The sequence below is a fragment of the Protopterus annectens genome, chromosome 2.part2, assembly GCF_019279795.1.
Source record: "Protopterus annectens isolate FY-2018-M chromosome 2.part2, PAN1.0, whole genome shotgun sequence".
Lineage (NCBI taxonomy): Eukaryota > Metazoa > Chordata > Ceratodontiformes > Protopteridae > Protopterus > Protopterus annectens.
The window spans coordinates 1,107,234,068-1,107,252,930 of NC_056730.1; the positions used below are offsets into that span (position 1 = coordinate 1,107,234,068).

The window sequence follows — 18,863 nt, forward strand, 5'->3', positions numbered from 1 at the left end:
AGCTTAGCTTTACACGCAGCCCATTGGATATCATAAGGAATATCAGTTGAGTCTAGATTATTTTCCATTTCCCGTATTATTTCTGCAATTAATAATTTGATTTCATTGTTAGAAAGCAAGTTATTATTCAATGTCCACATTTTATATTTTGATGGAGGCAAAGGGAATGAACCCAGACGTAATTTTAGCGAAATTCTGGAATGGTCAGAAAGAAACCTAGGCTCAATATAGAAATCTATTACCAAGTGAGACAGAGTGGCTGATAAGAGAAAGAAATCTAACCTTGACCATGTGTTATAACATTTTGAGTAATATGTATAAATATCTTTTTTGTTAGAGTAATTTGTGAATTGTAAGGGGTCTATGAGATTAAGATCTGTCATAAGCTCTTCAAGAGCGATGGATGCTTGGTAGTTGTATGAAGACGAAATACTAGAACGATCTAAAGCTGGGTTTATGATAGCGTTCCAATCTCCACCCACAATGACATAGTGATCTTTGAAATATGAGAGAATATTGTATATCTGAAGTATAAAGATATGTTGGTGATTACAAGGACCATACAAGTTTAGAATTAAAAGTGGTTTGTCGAGATTGTGAATATTGGTGGTAAAGTAGCACCAGCTACCATTTGTGTCATAGTCCTCCTCTACGATGATCCCTTGAAAGTTCTGTTTAATTATTATAGCCACCCCTCTTGAATTAGAAGAATCCCCAGATGCTATTATTTTATTTATCCATTTTTTATTGTTTTCCTTGTACCAGTCATCTCTGGGTATATGTGTTTCTTGTATAAAACAAATATTGGCTTGGGATTTAAATATTAAATGATATAACAAAGATTTCTTGGCTTTACTATTTATCCCTCTCACATTCCATGAGTCAATATTTAAGAAACTAACCATATATAAATAAGGGACAGTGGAGAGGTAAACAGGAAGTATGTATTAATAGTGTATTATATAAGCTAGAGATCATGGTCCTATTAAGGGTAATGTTCTGTGTAATGTTTTGATTTAAGATAGCTGTTAAAGTTGTCTCATAATCATCCCCAGTGTGTCCCCGGGTGCCTACCCACCCTATCCTACCTATAAAAGGAAAACAGAGACAACAAAATTCAAGGAATAAAAGCTTGGTTACCATTTCACCTAAAGTACAAGAAGTAAACTTATATAGAGTCCTAAAAAGGACTAGAAACAAATTTGCAAATCTATACATATGTACAACACTACAAATAACAAGATGACCATCAAGATTCATCCCCATCCACATTGTATTCACAAACTCCTATAAAGCTATTTTAAAATTATGGCAAATATAAAGATCCCTGTATAGCTAGCTATTCCTATATGAACCATCAATGAATCCAGATTTGTCTGGAGTGCATATACGTCTCCTATATAGAAAAAACATCATGTAAAGATGGAAGGGCTAAGATTAATTTCAAATGTATATTATGTCCTCCAGTGTATTATCATTACGTTTGCCACAGCCGTATCAAATGTCACACATTTATTGAGCATTTTAAATAATTTCCTTATTGATTATAAGAACAAGGAAACATTACTTATGTTAGTTGCCTTGTGTAATATTATATCTCTATTCCAGGTATGAATTACTGTGGTATGTGAGTGAGAGACAAGTCAAAATCAAAAATGTAACTTCTAACCAAGTATTTAAGGAAACACCATTCCTTAACTTTGAATATAAGTATAATCTCACTTCGCTAAATCTATACATTCTAAAATGACCTTCTGATTATGTTAAAAGAAATGATTACTCATTTTCACAACATTAACACTGAAATGAGAACATTGCAGGCTTTTTGCAGATTAACTTCCTCAGTCGTCGATATTACTCATGCAGAGTACAATGTACAGTTAGGAAGTGTGACAGCTCTGAAAACTTAGACTGATTATTACTCAAAAATAAAGATAATATTAACCGGACATTAAAAATAGTCCAGCAGTCAAGAGAACAGGCACTCGTACGTCTTCTGCTATCTTGCAAGACTCATGGGCATCAACGCATCCAGTCATACCTAGAGCTGACCCCGTCAGGGTATCAGACATCCATCACGCACGCATATTTAGTTGCAAGAGAAAAGGGAGGTTGACTTGCATGAAGATAACTAGACAAGCCTCCACCGATCATATTATCACGGACAAATCACAGCTCCCTATCAATGACAGCACTGCAGCTTGTCGTAATTCTCTCCTTTGAAGAACGGAAGGTTGTGGGAGCAATACTAACGTCGGACAAGCTGTCTGTGCCAGCACTGAGTGAGTGAATTTCACTTACAACTTTCCAATCAGCAAATGACAGCATGAATGAATAAAGTATGTAGCTGAAAGAGTTTATGAAAGTGTCTTATGTTTAAACATGCAGGGGTATAGAGCATTTCTCAGTCCGGACAGAATCAGAAGATTATCAGCATAAGCTACGATCTCTCCGTCATGTATATCCGGCTTGTGCTACCAATATTACCATTGCCAGTATAGTAGGTTGCCAGAATCAGATGTTCCCCCCTGACAGAGCCTCTGTTAACAGATGTATACCAACAAAAGAATATAAAAGGAAAGCTGAACAGATAAGTATATGACAGTCCAAAATGTAAATCTTCTTGAATTCTCCACAGTATCTTGAAGTGATTTCAAGCTAAATAAATCTTATCCACTAAGTAGCGCAAGCAAAGTATATGAGCTATCTAGCATTGTGCCTTCAAAACAAGCCATCACTTAGATTCAATCTCATACAAATTATGAGATTATAGCAGGAGTCTCATTAAATAAGTTTAGGAAGATGATTTTCGCTTCTTGAGTATCTTTTGCAGAGTATCTCCTATCTTTATAGGAAAAAGATAAGGTGTTTGGGTATCGCATTTGGAATTTAATTCCACGTTTAATCAAATCTGCACAAAAAGGTGCCAACTTTTGTCTATTTAGTTTAATTTGAGGGGGTAAATCTTGCGAAAAAGTAAGTTTATGCTTGTTCCAAATGAATTGCTTCTTGTTTCTGGCTACAGCCAATATTTTTTGAGTGTCCTGAAAATTTAGAAGTTTTGTGTATATAAGCCTTGGTTCGGCAGATTCCTGACGGGCACGCAGAGCTCTGTGCGCCCTTTCAACAACTAGGGAATCTGAATTAACCACTTGGCTAAGCAATGCAAAAAAATTTGTTTGGTAACAATCAAGAGATTTTGGCTTTCATATGTTTCAGGAAGCCCTCTGATTATTATATTATTTTGGCGACTTCTCGCCTCTAAGTCCAGTAACTTAGCCTGCATCTCCGCAAAAAGGGTATCTTTGGTTTTTAAAACATTGTCGATGGCGTTAACTCTTATTTCTATGTCTTGGCTTTTATTTTCAAGTAAATCTAGTCTTTCAGTAATATGTTTAAGAGTTGTACCAAACTCTGTGAGTTGCTCTGAAAAACCATGTATGGCAGCTTGAATAGGTTGTAGTGCCAACTTCAAATCTTCGAGATGAAAATTAGTATCCCTTTTGTCTTTGGCACTTACTTTAATACTGTCAGTGGCTTGCTTGGAGGTCCTTAATCTTTTGGAACCAGTATCCTTCTCCGGTGAAAGTATAGAAGAGAATTTGGCCTTGGTTGTTTGGGTTTCCATGGTGTCTGAGTTGCCAGCCATACCCAGAGAATTGACTTGGCAGCAGGGTAATTGGCACAGGTAAAATCCTTCTGTATGCACGTGGCAGGAGACTGTAGAGGACAGGAACAGAATCTGAAGTAAATTGAAGTAAAAATTTGATAATTTTTTGTTATAAAAGCAGTCGGAGTAAAGTATTAATGTCTCTTAATCTTTCTAAGTAAAAATCTACAAAGACGGTTAAAAAAGCCGGTAAATATAGAGGTGTGAGGAGCGCTGTGAATAGGGGGCAATCTAGTCAGTGACCATCTTGGAATGGCAGAAGAACACTTCTAATAGTGGTTGTTTATTGGTTACAATGGATATGAACACTTTATTCACAGTTATCCCCAATGATTTGTGTGTTGAGTATATTAGACGTTTTTGTCTGGTAACTCAGAATATAGCACTGCTAAAATTAACTTTGTTTATTATTGGATCTTATTTTAGAAAATAATGTTTTTGTTTTTTAATGAAGTATATTATTTACAGAGATTTGGTATAGCTATTGGCACTGTTTGTGCCAATATCTATGCCAATATGGTTTTAATTTATTGGGAATCCTTGCAAGTACTTGATTTTAATGTTTACAAGGGACATATTTTATTCTTTGGTCATTTTGTGGATGATATTTTTACGATCTGGATTGGATCCACTCATCTTTTAGATGATTTTATTAAGTACCTACAAAATACCACCTGTTTTTTGTTATTTAGTATTAAATATTCTAATGATTCTATTGAATTCTTAGATGTATGCATTATAAGTGTAGTGATTGATTTATATCTACTACACTATATAAAAAACATGTAAGAAAAATAATGTTTTAGATCAAAATAGTATGTGTCCACATGATATTCACAAAAATGTGCTTAAAAATCAGTCTCTTAGAGCAGCAAGGTTAAACGATAATGATGCTACTCTATTGAACATATTTAGAGATATGAAGGCAGATTTCCTACATAGGGGATATACTGAAAATGAAATTAATCATGTAACTGGAGAAGTTCTCTCACATAGGATAGATTATGCTAAGCCCTATTTTTCAGAATCCGTGAATCAAAGCACAGCTACAAGAAATAATATGGTTGTTAATGATAAAGTGAGAATGAATTTGACATACTCTAATGATGTGAATCTTGTCTGTGATGTCATCAAGAAGAATTGGTTGATCTTGATGATTGATGATAGATATACAGAACTTCTAGGAGATAAACCTAATTTTTGTTTGAAGAATGGTATGTCATTGAAACGTAGGTTATCTTATAATTTTGTTAGATCAGTACCATCTGTACCTGATAGTACTGGTACCTTTGCATGCAGAGCCTGTAATATGTGTCAGTATATTTATACCACACTTATATTTATTCATCCTTCTACTGGTTGCTTTTATACGTTTCATTTTTATGCCAATTGCAATAGCACTAATTTGGTATACTTGGCTTCCTGTATACGATGTAAATGTTTCTGCCAGGAAAACTAATCATACATTAAAATAATTTATTAGTGAACATAGGTACTATATGAGTAGAAGGAACTTACAGAATGGTTTAGCTAAACATATACATGTAGCAGGTAATCACCATTTCTTTGTATTTTTAGTATTACAGTTATTTCATGCTAATTTTAGGGATTGTAATGTAAGGAATCATACTGAATGCTTTCGGGTCTATATTATATTATCGAAGTTTCAGAACTTCGAATACCATATGGTCGACACCTTATGATCAAAGTCCTGAAACTTCGAAAATGTACAAACAAAAAATAAAAAACAAAAAAAAAAAGAAAAGTAACTGCTGTAAGCAGGGGGCAAGCCCCCATGCACCCCCCACACAGGGGGCTGCACCCACACACACTCGCTACTTAAATATACCAACTCTGAGACCGCACTACATTGCAGTAAACTGAAATCTCCCCTTATGGAGATTTCTATTTACGCATTCAATATTCTAAGCGTTCGCTACTGTCATGTCGATGATATCAGATACGATATTGTCAGCTTTCAACAATGTAATATAAACCCATGCTTTGAGTTAAACTGGATCCTTGAATTACAGGCTGATAAAGGTTTAGGTCAGAATTATGTTGTCCCTTTAAAACCTACGTTTATTGAAGTTATGTTCACTTCCTTATTGATTTACTATTTAAGTCTTTCATTTTTTGATGGTGTTTATGGTCTGATGAAGCAGCTTGAAGGTGTGAAAGAGCTTACCTTACTTCATTTTTTAAATACATTGATTGCCTTTTAGTTGTGTTAGCTGTTTTTTGTTATTTCACTGAATGCTGATTTGCTGGATTTGATACACTGACTATATAATTTTGCTGGAAATCAATGCTGTTTTAGTTAGGAGACAGGAAAGTAAATTAATAACTAAGTAAAATAAATTCACAAATGTATACTGTATATCCTGAGGTGTTGCAACTTCATAGATGGTTATATAAATGCATTTTTTCTTTTTCTGCTGAATAGCTGAATATTTGAGTTGTTTGGTTAGCTGTTATATACCTACATCAACATTATTGCAAGCTGAGATAAGCACAGACTTGCAGTGTTATAAGACAGCACTGCGTTTTATTTTTCTGTTTATTTGTTTCATTGAATATTGTGATCTCTCTCTCTCTCTGCAGTAAGTGGGGGTTATTATTCTCACTTTGCTGATATTCAGTGTTGAACTCTTACCCTAGGGGGTTTCTCTGTGCTTATAAGTCTTAGTCACTTATCTCTGAATTTATTTCTGCTAAATAGCTAAATATTTCAGCTGGTTGGTTAGCTGTTATATACCTACATCAACTTTATTGCAAGCTGAGATAAGTACAAACTTGCACTGTTATAAGATTGTACTGGTGCATTTTATTTTTCTGTTTATTTGTTTCACTGAATATTGTGTTAAAGATAGTACTGCATTTTATTTTTCTGTGTATTTATTTGCTTCACTGAATATTATGATCTCTTTCTCTCTCTCTCTACAGTTCGTTTCCCACTCTCCCTCCCTCCCTGTTCTTGTTGTGGTATTAATCTTGGTGGCTTTGGAATTGCCCACCCCTCCTGTAAATTTGTGTTTGAACACTCCACCTGGGTTCATCTCATTTGCTCACTCAGTCCAGTACAGTGAGATCATATTTTGATTTCAGACACCCCTACCAGTGGCATCTGTTCAGCTCTATCCTAGCTCTATCCCAGTCTAGTGTCATTAGCTCATTCTACCGAATACAGAGAGAACACGTGAGTAGGCCAACCCACACAGGCCCTTAACCTTGCATTATCTTCTGTTTCTCCTTTCTCCCTTTCCACTTTACTTTGTATTCTGACTGAGTGTGCTTCACAGCTGATAAGTATATGTTTTACCACTTTTTAACTGTTCAGGGTTGAATTAAACAATAACTGAATTCAGTTCAGTATACATTTTGAATAAATTTATTTAATATTGCTACACACACAAGTGTGCTACCTTGCACTGCACTTAAATTGTTTTTACTGCTGTTTTACCTGCTTTTCTGCAACAAAAAAAAAATCTAAGCTTGTTTTCTACCTTTCCTGTAACTAGTCTAGTCTAGTGACATCACAGATGCACAGGTGAAAGCTGCCCTCTCCAAAGCAAAAAACACAGCATCTATGGGACCGGACGGTGTCCCAGGCTGTGTCTTACATGAGCTCCAAGAAGAACTTAACCCTCACATTAAGTCACTGTTCAAACTTAGCCTTACTACAGGATATGTACCCAAAGAATGGCGTACAGCTACAGTGGTCCCACTCCACAAAGGTGGTGCCACAACGGACCCCGGAAACTATCGCCCCATAAGCCTGACTAGTCTGGTCTGTAAAGCTATGGAGCGTATTATCATGGAACTCATAAACAAAGACATTGAGAGCCTCCAGACACTGGACCCTACCCAATTCAGCTTTGTTAAGGGCAGATCTTGCCTCTTAAACCTAGTTGATTTCTTTGAAACAGTTACCAAAGTCATAGATGAGGGCAAGGTAGTCCACACAGCCTACCTGGACCTCGCAAAAGCCTTCGACACAATACCCTACTCGTGCATCATAAATAAGCTTACCAGCTTAAATATCAACCCCTATATCACAAGATGGGTTGCAAACTGGCTCAGAGATAGAACCCACATGGTCAGAATTGCATGTGCCATGTCCAAATCCAAACCAGTTACAAGTGGCGTCCCACAGGGCTCCGTTCTGGGTCCTCTCTTGTTCGGTATATACTTCTCTGAGGTTCAGGCTAACACGGGGGGATTATGGCTGACAAAGTTCGCAGATGACTGCAAACTGGGGGCCATAATCGAATCTCCAGCTGACACAAGCATCCTCCAAAAGGGTCTCACAGAGATGGATGCTTGGTGTCAGAGCCATGGCCTCAAGCTAAATGCTAAAAAGTGTATAGTCATCCCCTTTGGGAAAAACAAGGTGCCCACAAATTACCACATAGGTGGTATTCCATTAAGTACGGAAGAAGTAATTAGAGATTTGGGGACCAACGTAGATAGTAATCTCTCCTTTGATAATCACATTGCCAAACTGGTTAGAAAGACCTTCTATATAGCCCACCTTATCCTGAAAGGGTTTGCATCTAGATCAAGAGAGGTCATTGTGCCTCTCTACACATCACTCATCAGGCCCATAATTGAATACAATGCCCCTTTTGGGATGTACCTTACCCGACACCTGCAGCAACTGGAGAGACCCCAAAAGTACCTCACCAAGCGGATCATGGGCTACAAACAGATGTCCTATGCAGCTCGACTAAAGAAACTCCAGCTCTACTCAGTTGCTTACCGCTTACTCAGAGGTGATCCATGCCTGACGTACAAAGCCATGTCAAACCCAGAATTAATGGACATGCTCCACCTCAAAAAATCCAAGTCCCTTAGAGCTACACGCTCCAGGGACCTAAACCTCAGCACAAAAATAAATAGAACATGCTGGAGGGACAGATTCATTTCCCAGAGGCTCCCCTCACTCTGGAATAGAATCCCAATTCATGTTAGACATAACCCCTCGCTGACCCTCTTCAAGCAAGATCTGGACACATGGATGGGAAATCGCAAATTCATTCCTGTATCTCTTCTGTGTCCCTGCTAGACAGAGGCACAGTAAACTAATCTTAAAAGGGTACCTTCTGTGACCTACTTTACAGAGGCACAGTAGGCTAATCTAATAGGAAGGAGGAAGCCAACTACACTCTGGCTAGGCTTATAAATGCCCTAGGGAAGATAGCCTTGTATCTACCTATGAACCTATGACCCTATGACAATACCCAGATTTGCTCTGAGATGCTGCCCAATGATATCTCCTATAATGAGCCAACAGATATTGCCAATACACTGGCTGACAGATTCAGTGCCAACTTCTCCCCTCTCCCCCCCAAAGGATAAATCACAATACCAGTAGATTGCCAGGCACCCAGTATTACTGCTGCACAGGTTAAAACAGCACTGTCCAAGGCCATGAATACAGCATCTATGGGACCTGACAATTTCCCTGGCTGTGTTCTACATGAACTACAGAGTGAACTGGCACCTCACTTGTGTGCCCTGTTCAATCACAGCTGCACCTCAGGCTTTGTCCCTACCAAATGGCGCACTGCTATAGTCATCCCTCTCCACAAAGGAGAAGTGACTACAGACTCTAGGAACTATCGCCCCATTAGCCTGACATGTCTGATATGCAAAGCTATGGAATGCATAATCATGGACTTAATAAACAAGGATATAGGGAATCTCCAAACTCTGGATCCCACACACTTTGGTTTTGTGAAGGGTAGATCATGCCTGCTCAACCTGGTCGACTTCTTTGAGTCAGTCAGCAGAGCTGTGGATGAAGGTAAGGTGGTTCATACAGCCTACCTTGATCTGGCCAAGTCCTTTGATACCATTCCCAACTCATGAATCATAGAAAAACTCACTAAGCTAGACATCAACCCCTATATCACTAAGTGGGATGCAAACTGGCTCACAGATAGAACCAACAGTGTGAAAGAAGCTGACTCCAAGTCAGACTGCCGACCAGTCACGAATGGAGTCCCACAGTGATCGGCCCTGGGTCCTCTCCTGTTTGGTATCTACTTCTCAGAAGTCTAGTCCAACACAAAAGGACTCTGGCTGACAAAGTTCACAGACAATTGCAAGTTGGGAGCTATTATTAACTCCCCAAGTGATGTTGACATCCTACAGAAAGGCCTCACTGAGACCAACGACTGGTATCAGAGCCATGGCCTTAAGCTCAATGCCAAAAAGTGTGTCATCATCCCCTCTGGGAAAAACACAATTCTCATGAACTACCACATCAATGGCAGTCCACTGAACACAGAAGGTGTTATAAGATATCTAGGAACACAAGTTGAAAGCAACCTGTCTTTTGGCCACCACACTGCCACAGTGGTCAGAAAGTCCTTCTATGTGGCACATATCATTACTAAGGGTTTTGCATCCAGGAAGAAAGAGGTCATTGTCTCCCTCTACTCTTCCCTCATTAGGCCAATCATCGAGTACAATGCCCCATTTGGCATGTACCTCACTAGACACCTGCAACAACTGGAGAGGACACAAAAGTAGCTCACAAAGAGGATTCTAGGCCTTAAACACTTGTCCTATATGGACAGACTCAAAAAATTCCAACAATTCTCTGTCTCATATCGCCTACTTAGAGGTGATCTCTGCTTGACTTATAAAGCCATGTCTGACCCTGCTCTGTTAGAAATGCTACATCTAAAGAAATCCCAATCCCTCCACACCAGATGTTCCAGAGACCTCAACCTCATTACCACAATCAACAGAATGTGCTGGAGGGACAGGTTCATAACCCAGAGACTGCCCATGCTATGGAACAGGCTTCCTATACATGTCAAACAGACCACTTCACTGGCCCTCTTTAAGAGAAATCTTGATGAGTGGATGGGAAATAGAAAATTCATCCCAGGGATCACTCCAGTGGCTCTACACGACACCGGCACTGGAAACTAAAGTCAGGTGGCATGGTGCCAGCGTAATCCTATGGGCTAGGCTTGTAAAGGGTCTGAGACCATTAGCCTAATAAACACCTATGAACCTGTGTGAGAGAATCAATGCAATTGCAGCCTGTGGGGTTGGGGTTACAGTGTCACCTGTTAATTAGATACAAGTGATGAGATATGTGTGTGATGTGTTTGTAGAAATGATTCTTCTGTATGACTATTTTAGATGGATGTGATTTAATGTGCTAATCTTCAATTAATTGTACTGATCTCTAAACATTCATATACTCATACATTAAATCTATATACGACAGCAACAAAACCATACAAAACCTGCTAAAGTAATAAAAAGTAGACATACCCTAATTAACAAATGAAGAGTATCAGCTTACTTGCAGTATAGGTACTTGGTACTCTTGTTTGTTCCATACTTGGTAGAGTTATGGAGTAGTAGATGTGTGGGGTAAATGTCACACATTTTCAATGAACTGCAAGTTTCTTTACAGATTATGCCATTGTTTAAAAAAATATCTGGATGTAAATCCTCAAGGTTCAGCTCCACAAACAGTTTATTCTGAACCTGAAACACTTATTTAAAATCTATCCTGACTTAAAATAAATAATTACTGTCTTTCATGCTAAATTATGTAATCATTTTAGCTTAAACTTGTTGAGTAATTCTACTCACATATGTTGTCTTTTGGCATCTTATGAATTTATTAAAGTCTGGCTCAGCAGTTTGTAGACAAAGAGCTTTTTATAAAATTAAAAAGGAATTAAATTATAACTGGTTTTAGGACACCCGTATTTAATCTAATTTCCACCAAAAAGTCTCATAACTAAGAATCACTTCACTTAAGTATTTGTTTCTGTGTATCTGCTTCACATATTTTCATCTGTGTCATTGAAAGAAGATAACACTTCTGACTATGTTGGCAACACAATTCATTGTAATACAATACAATGCAGTGTAAGCTCTGGTAAAATGCCCATACTGCCTACCGTAAACAGATGTTTTTCTTTAAAAGAAGCTATAGCCATTTTGAAGAAATTAGAATTTTACTATGCTTATAGCTCTATGTCCACCAACCGATTCCATGAGCCAGCTGGTAGTTTTATTTTGTTTTTCTCATTGTCTTTACTAACTTTATGTCTGCCTAGTTTGACCTCCTATTCAAGTATAGACATTTACAAATTCACCCATTGTATCTTTGTATATATGGATTACATCTCCTTTAAACTGTCTATAATGTAATTAAAATAGATCTAAACTACTTACTCTCATCCCATAATCTAGGTTTCCCTCTTTTAAACTGATCTACACAATTTCCTTTGAATAATATCAACTTTTCTTTGTAAACGTTTGACAACTGTGTGCACATGATGTTGCCAAATGCTAATGTTGGCCGGCCCAAATTACAGAAAATGTTTTTCACAACCTTAAGATTTCTGGACCCAGTATTTCTCTTGATACATCCCAGCAGCTTCTAGATGTCCCTAAACTAACTATGTGTTCCTTAAAGTTCGGACCCTCTTTGCCAAACTACCCAGGCCTTTGTAAGATTACACAGATTCAATTTACCTCCCATTAAAATGGCAGTATTTTTAACCTTAATATATATTGTGTAGTTTTATCCTTCGCTATCATCATCTTGCATTGTGTCTCAGCCAACCTGCCTAAATTGTTAAGACAGGTCTGAAGAGTGTTATGAACTTCACCTCTAGTCACTATCTTTCCTAATTTCAATTCTTCTGCATAAAGGATGAATACTTCATGTCAATTCTCTAGATCTACCAGGTATAACCTAAAAAGATGCAGACACATGACTGATCCCTGTTGTTACTCTTTAGTATGTCACATCAGGTTCCCCTTTGTGTCTTTTGTTTCTGCCAACCTCATTTTGCAAAATAGATGGGCCCTTATCTAGTTTATAGGCTGTAGTGACAGACCTTTATGAATCAATTAATACATTAAAAGTTGATGGCCAGCTTGACAAAAAAGGCAGATGCTAAACTCTATGTAAATAATATCTAACTGTAATCTTTTCTTCAATGCTTTCATCATATTACTATAAAATAAATGATTACATATTACCAAATGTCTACTCTTATGATATGAATCTTGATGTATATTTTGCAGCTTTTGTTTCTTCAGCTTATCCAGTGAATTGTGTAATATATTGGATTTAATATTAACTCTTCTCTTTCTGTCTTTATTCACTTGGTTGACTTCCATTTTATAACTCTTCTCCTTAACAGTTATCTAGGGGTACTAATTATTTTCATGTTTCTCAAATGATTAACAATACTGATTCTCAGCATTTTCTTTTTTCCCTTAAAAGACACTAGATTTCTCACATCATATGCATTTTTTTCTTTTGAAGACTAGATCTCTATAATGACCAGCCATAATATAGCTGACCACTAAGCATTGGTTAAGCAGTGTTTAACCATCTATAGAACACTGGCAAACACAATTAAAATGCAAAGAAAATACCCATGTATTTCTGACCAAGAAAACAAAACAAAAACCAAACACACAAAACCATTAAAAACTGCATATGTGTGTGTGTGTGTGGGGGGCTCTGATCCCATAGTACCAATACAGTGGCTTTGCCTCATGCCCTCTTACTTATATATATATATATATATATATATATATATATATATATATATATATATATATACTAACTTCATGATTGTATAACCACCATAAAAAAACACACACTTCCATGAACAATAAAACCTGTCCCAACACACAAGGTGACAAAGGCAATGGTCAACCTAAAGTGGAACTCCAGATCACAGCTGACTAAATGTCTTGTTGATAATAATGTTGACTCTCCTTTAAACACTCTTTTCCATGATACTCTGTCTAAATGCATTTTTTGCTACTTTATAGTCAGTGAAAAACATACAGCCTAGTCTGGTTTCTTCATTCTCAGGCAGGCGACAGTCTGGCAAGCTAACCTCAGCCCTGATAATTAAGTGGTCACTACCTGGAACTGGTGGTGTGAATTCATATGCATGGTTAATGGTCCACTATGTAGAGAGCATCTGACATGCTACTCTCCTTTGCTGGTTTTGTTATCATTTGTTTTAACTACATATCATGTAAATCTTTTCTTCATGCAGCTTGACTCATCCATATCACCAAGTCTGTCTTGGGAAGTTCATGTTACCCAATATTATATTTTGATGAAGAATGAGTGTTGTAGTTTGCAGATTTCATATCTACTCCAGCTCTTTCTTCTTAGCTTGTGGTAGTCTACAAATCCTAAATAAATCCCCCATAACTACAAAGCATTCATTGTTTCATATGTACTTAGGCAAGCATCATTTATGCAGTTTTCAATATTAAACTAATGCATGCCCTGGATTTTAATATTTACTTTATTATCATCAAAACATTACGCACTGTTCCACAATGCTCCTTATTAGAGTAAAAAAAATTGAGGGCTGTTATCATTCATCCATGTTTCTATCATTCAACTAGGTCAGCATTAAGTCTTACTAAACTATCTTTAACCAATACATACATTTCTTATAATGCTTTAAGCATTCATAAGCACAATCTTAAGTTTACCTGATTCTGTGTTTTATTTATTAACTGAGCATTCTGGCAGAAAACCTGACCAGAAGAAAGTATCCTTAAAAATCATCAGATTTTTGCTGTTTTTGAAATCTGTAATTTAATCATGCATTATCTAGGACTCTGTGGTCAATATAATATCATCCTCTAATCATGAAAGATTCTTAATTAGGTAAGCATTTATTATATCATGCTTTCTGTTCATTAAATCATAACCCGTGTCTCTATGCAAGATTCAGGGAAACAGGATTATCCTGTTTTTATGCATGAATTCCATCAGCTTTAAGATTTCTTTAGCTACTGGAAGTGAACTATGAGCATGCATATCACTATGGTGTAAATGTATCAGAATATCTCTAAACCTACAAGACTTTAAATGATGTGCTATTGCCTCTGTATCATTTCTACTCCTGTGAAATGTATCTCCTTTTGCAAACATGTCTGTACCACTAGTTAAAGAATACCCTATTAATAAAGCTTTTTGTCTTTTCTGTTCCTCTGTCATGTCCACTGCCATACTTTGGTCCAGAATAGCTCTTATTTATTGCATCTATAGTTATAAACAAAATTGGACTACTTACTTCACCTCCAGCCAAACTGTATTCTCTATACACTTGCCTTGTTTTGTTTTTTTCCCAATTCTCTATACACTTGCCTTGTTTTGTTTTATCCCCAATTTTCTGTACACTTGCCTTGTTTTGTTTTCCCCAATTCTCTATACACTTGCCTTATTTTGTTTTTCCCCAATTCTCTGTACACTTGCCTTGTTTTGTTTTTTTTCTCCAGTTCTCTGTGCACTTGCCTAGTTCTGTTTTTTCCCCAATTCTCTATACACTTGCCTTGTTTTGTTTTTTCCCCAATTCTCTATACACTTGCCATGTTTTGTTTTTTCCCACTTCTCTGTACACTTGCCTAGTTTTGTTTTTTTCCCCAGTTCTCTATACACTTGCCTTGTTTTATTTTTCCCCAGTTCTCTATACACTTGCCTTGTTTTGCTTTTTCCCCAATTCTCTATACACCCGCCTTGTTTTATTTTTTTCCCAGTTCTCTGTACACTTGCCTAGTTTTGTTTTTTCCCCAATTCTCTGTACACTTGCCTTGTTTTGTTTTTTCCCCAATTCTCTCTACACTCGCCTTGTTTCGTTTTTTCCCCACTGTGACATTTTGTGTTCCTCTGCTGCTACATTTGTACACTTTTTATATTGCTTACATTTGCTAAAGATGAACACTTTAGAGTTAGATTCCTTTGCTGTTTCTGTTTTACTAATTGTTGATTTGCTGTGGGATTATTCAGAGCAATCCTGGTAATTTGTTATTCCATCTTCCTTCCTTGATGTTAAATCTTCACTTTTTCCCTGTTCAATAAAATGTGATATCGAATCACCAACCACTTCATTTTCCATTCTTATATTCTTGCTTCTAATACCTGAATATCGTTCTATCAGTCAACTTTTTTTCCAAATCTTGTTCCCATTAGAGGTTGCCTGTTTAGGCTTCTTCCTGCTAGGTTCATAGTTTAGTATTAGGCTAACTGCCCTTGTGGGTCACTTTAAACCTAGCCAATTATCCAGTGTAAAAATCAAACCTTACACCTTGCATCTGTAAGGTAAATACCTTAACTATTATACCAACCTACCACCATATATGAAGTCTTAGTATTTTCTCTGTCCTGTTTATCAGAGGACTTACATTACTAGCATTTTTCTCTTAATGTTTATTTTGTACTAACACTGCTCATGAATCAATCCCTGTCTCTAGAGTTATTCAGAATATTCACGTTTGATTAATCGGTGAACAGTTTCCTTATACTACCTATGCAAGTATTTCTACTTGTTTTCTTCTTTCAAATCAATCAGTCAATAAATAAATAAAAACACAGAAGAAAAACAAGCAATGATAAGATGAAGATATTAATGTCTAGCAGGTTTGTTTTTGTTTTCATTTATTTTCACATGCAGCAGTTTCTTTGTGCACGTGTACCTGCAGTAAGAAAAAACAACATGATTCTGGGTCTTGCTTCATCTACCACCTAAATATTCTCCATAGCAAAATTACTGAAGCAGAAGTGACAATAGTGACTCTGTTACCTGTACATCAGGTCCATTAACATCTCAGGATCCTCCTGGAATTCTCTCATTTTCACAGTGTCAGACAGGATGCTGTTGAGATTGCGAAGGAGTCCCACCACCTGTATGAAGCAGATCAGAATAAAATCCCATAATTTCCTGTATTAACGTGCTCTGCAGATCCAGCCTCTATTATGTCTCACATCTAAATAACGTAAGCAGCACTACCTTATTTGCAACAATCATATAAAACAGTTGCTAGAAATTCTAGTTTAGAAAGCAATATACTTTACTGTGACTCCAGCTGCTCAGCTCTTACATTTTTCCTAAACATATTCTAGGAGAAGAGCTACAGCAATACTCTACGGGAAGTGGTACCCTAAAAGAAAGCTTGTGGAAAAAAAAAAACAGAAATTACTTTATTTCAGCCTGCCCCAGGGAAAAGATGGGGCCTTGCTTATGCAGTTTCAAGGATATGACTATTACCAACATTCGCTGTGATTTTACTGATGCTATCAGCATGAACATGGAGATTTACATTTTCTTTTGTTATGTAGTCTTCAGCCAAATATCAATTACCAATGTTTCCTCTATTTTTGTAGTCCTCTGTTTTTGCATATTCGCAGTCAATCAGTCATACACCGAGGTATAGCAAGGGAGTTTGATGCCTCGAGTGTCAGACCCATTTTGCAAATGTAGCCCCTGCCTGGCCTCACCCCCAGCCCTGCCTCTACAGTGCTAAGACTGGTCCTGCAGCAGCATGCTGCCTTGGAGCCCCCTGCCTGCTGGCATAGTTTACTGTCTACCTTCTTGATGCAGATTACAAACATCAGTGCTAAAGGGTTGCATGCTGCCTTGGAGCCCCCTGCCTGCTGGCATAGTTTACTGTCTACCTTCTTGATGCGGATTACAAACATCAGTGCTAAAGGGTTGCACTTCCCCCTCAAATGTTGCTCTTCTCTGGGGTATTTCACCTCTCAGCCATAAAGAATATGCATTTCTGTATTCACAATGTTCACCACTGCAGAGCCCAGCTATAAAACTAATAAAATAAGTCAGTGTGGAGACAGAACACTGCAGTTGTGTTCTGTATCCTGCCTTCAGAGCCTACTAATTATGTCCTGTAAGGCAAACCAGAACAGTATGTTTAGTAAAACTGTAAGTCATCATTGTTACTATATCTATAGCTGCATGGGCAAAAATTTTCTGGCCTCCCATTCCCCAGACAGTCTATGTTTTACTGCACACAAGAAAGTCACAGAAGCCCACTTTCACCTAGGACCAATCTTCTAAACATAGCTTTAAGGACACCTATGCCCTCATCACCACTCAGCTGCAGTTCCCTTTTCATGTATAACTCTGGACCCCTGGGTCACAAAACTCTGCTATTACTGTCTCTTCTTCTCACACCTTACACATCACATAGTGTGCGGTCTACCAGTGGACAGCCCTCTAGGATACCACACATGTTAACAATGGGGCATTTAGGAACAATTTTGAAGGGGTCTCTAGGTTGTGTGTTCAAGCCTGGTAAACCTTCACACAAGTATAACATACACATACAAACATATGCACATATGCACACACACACACACACACACACACACACACACACACACACACACACACACACACACACACACACAATATATTTATTTATTTATTTATATACATTACATAGAAAGAGAGGTTACCTTTATTCTGCTGAATGTTCATTTGGTTGACAGAGTGAAGTGTATACACAGCTGGTCGATTGCACTGTTGAATATTCATTTGGTTGACAGAGTGATGTGTATGCACCATTGGTTGACTTGTGTCTTTCGGCTTTTCCCGGTTAGGGGTCGCCACAGTGGGACTCCGGTCTGCTAATGATTGGCAGTAGATTTTTACATACCGAGTTGCCGGCTCTGATGCACAACCTTCAACGCATGTCTCCACACAGAAGACGCTCTAGCTGAGAATCGAACAGGACAACGACTTAGTGTGAGGCAACAACACTACCGCAGTGCCACCACTGCAGTGTTGAATTTGGGTGACAGACTGAAGTGTCGGAATCTTTGGTTGATTGCACTGTTGATCGAATGCATGTCTAGTAGAGTGATGCATATGTTGAAAGGGGAAGACTGGTTGCAAATGGTAAGTGTGCAACTTGGGTGTTAATGCTGAAAGTTTCAGATATTCAGAAAGTTTTAGGTATGAGAGGGTGGGAATGTGTCTGTGTAAGTTACATTAAATTTTTTTAATCACAAGCAAGTCACAGGTGAAAGAAAACCCACAACAAGGCTATGTCTTAAATCTCAGTGAAATGGGTGTCAGTCAAATGAAATTTAGGTCAATTGGGTGTCAGTCAAATGGGTATCAGTCAATGAGTTTTACGTCAAGTGAAGTAGATCCATATATATATATATATATATATATATATATATATATATATATATATATATATACCTACATCAGCTGCAAGCAGTGGTCAGAGAAGACTCTAATGTCAACAGAGACCAGGCTGAAGACCTGGAAGTTGACTGGAGAGAAAGTGCAACAGTTCAATGAATTACTCAGGGCTCTAGCACCCCAAGCAGAGGAGGAAATAGGTGGAG

The 18,863-nt window shown here is 37.6% G+C and overlaps 1 protein-coding gene across 1 annotated transcript in view; it reads right to left on the minus strand.

Moving 5' to 3' along the window:
* DOCK8 (dedicator of cytokinesis 8) overlaps window positions 1–18,863 on the minus strand; it is a 1,731,107-nt gene that overhangs the window by 345,847 nt on the left and 1,366,397 nt on the right. Inside the window, exon 39 of the mRNA XM_044064485.1 lies at window positions 16,288–16,388. Within this exon, the coding sequence (XP_043920420.1) occupies window positions 16,288–16,388 (101 nt within the window). The remainder of the gene's footprint in view (window positions 1–16,287; window positions 16,389–18,863) is intronic.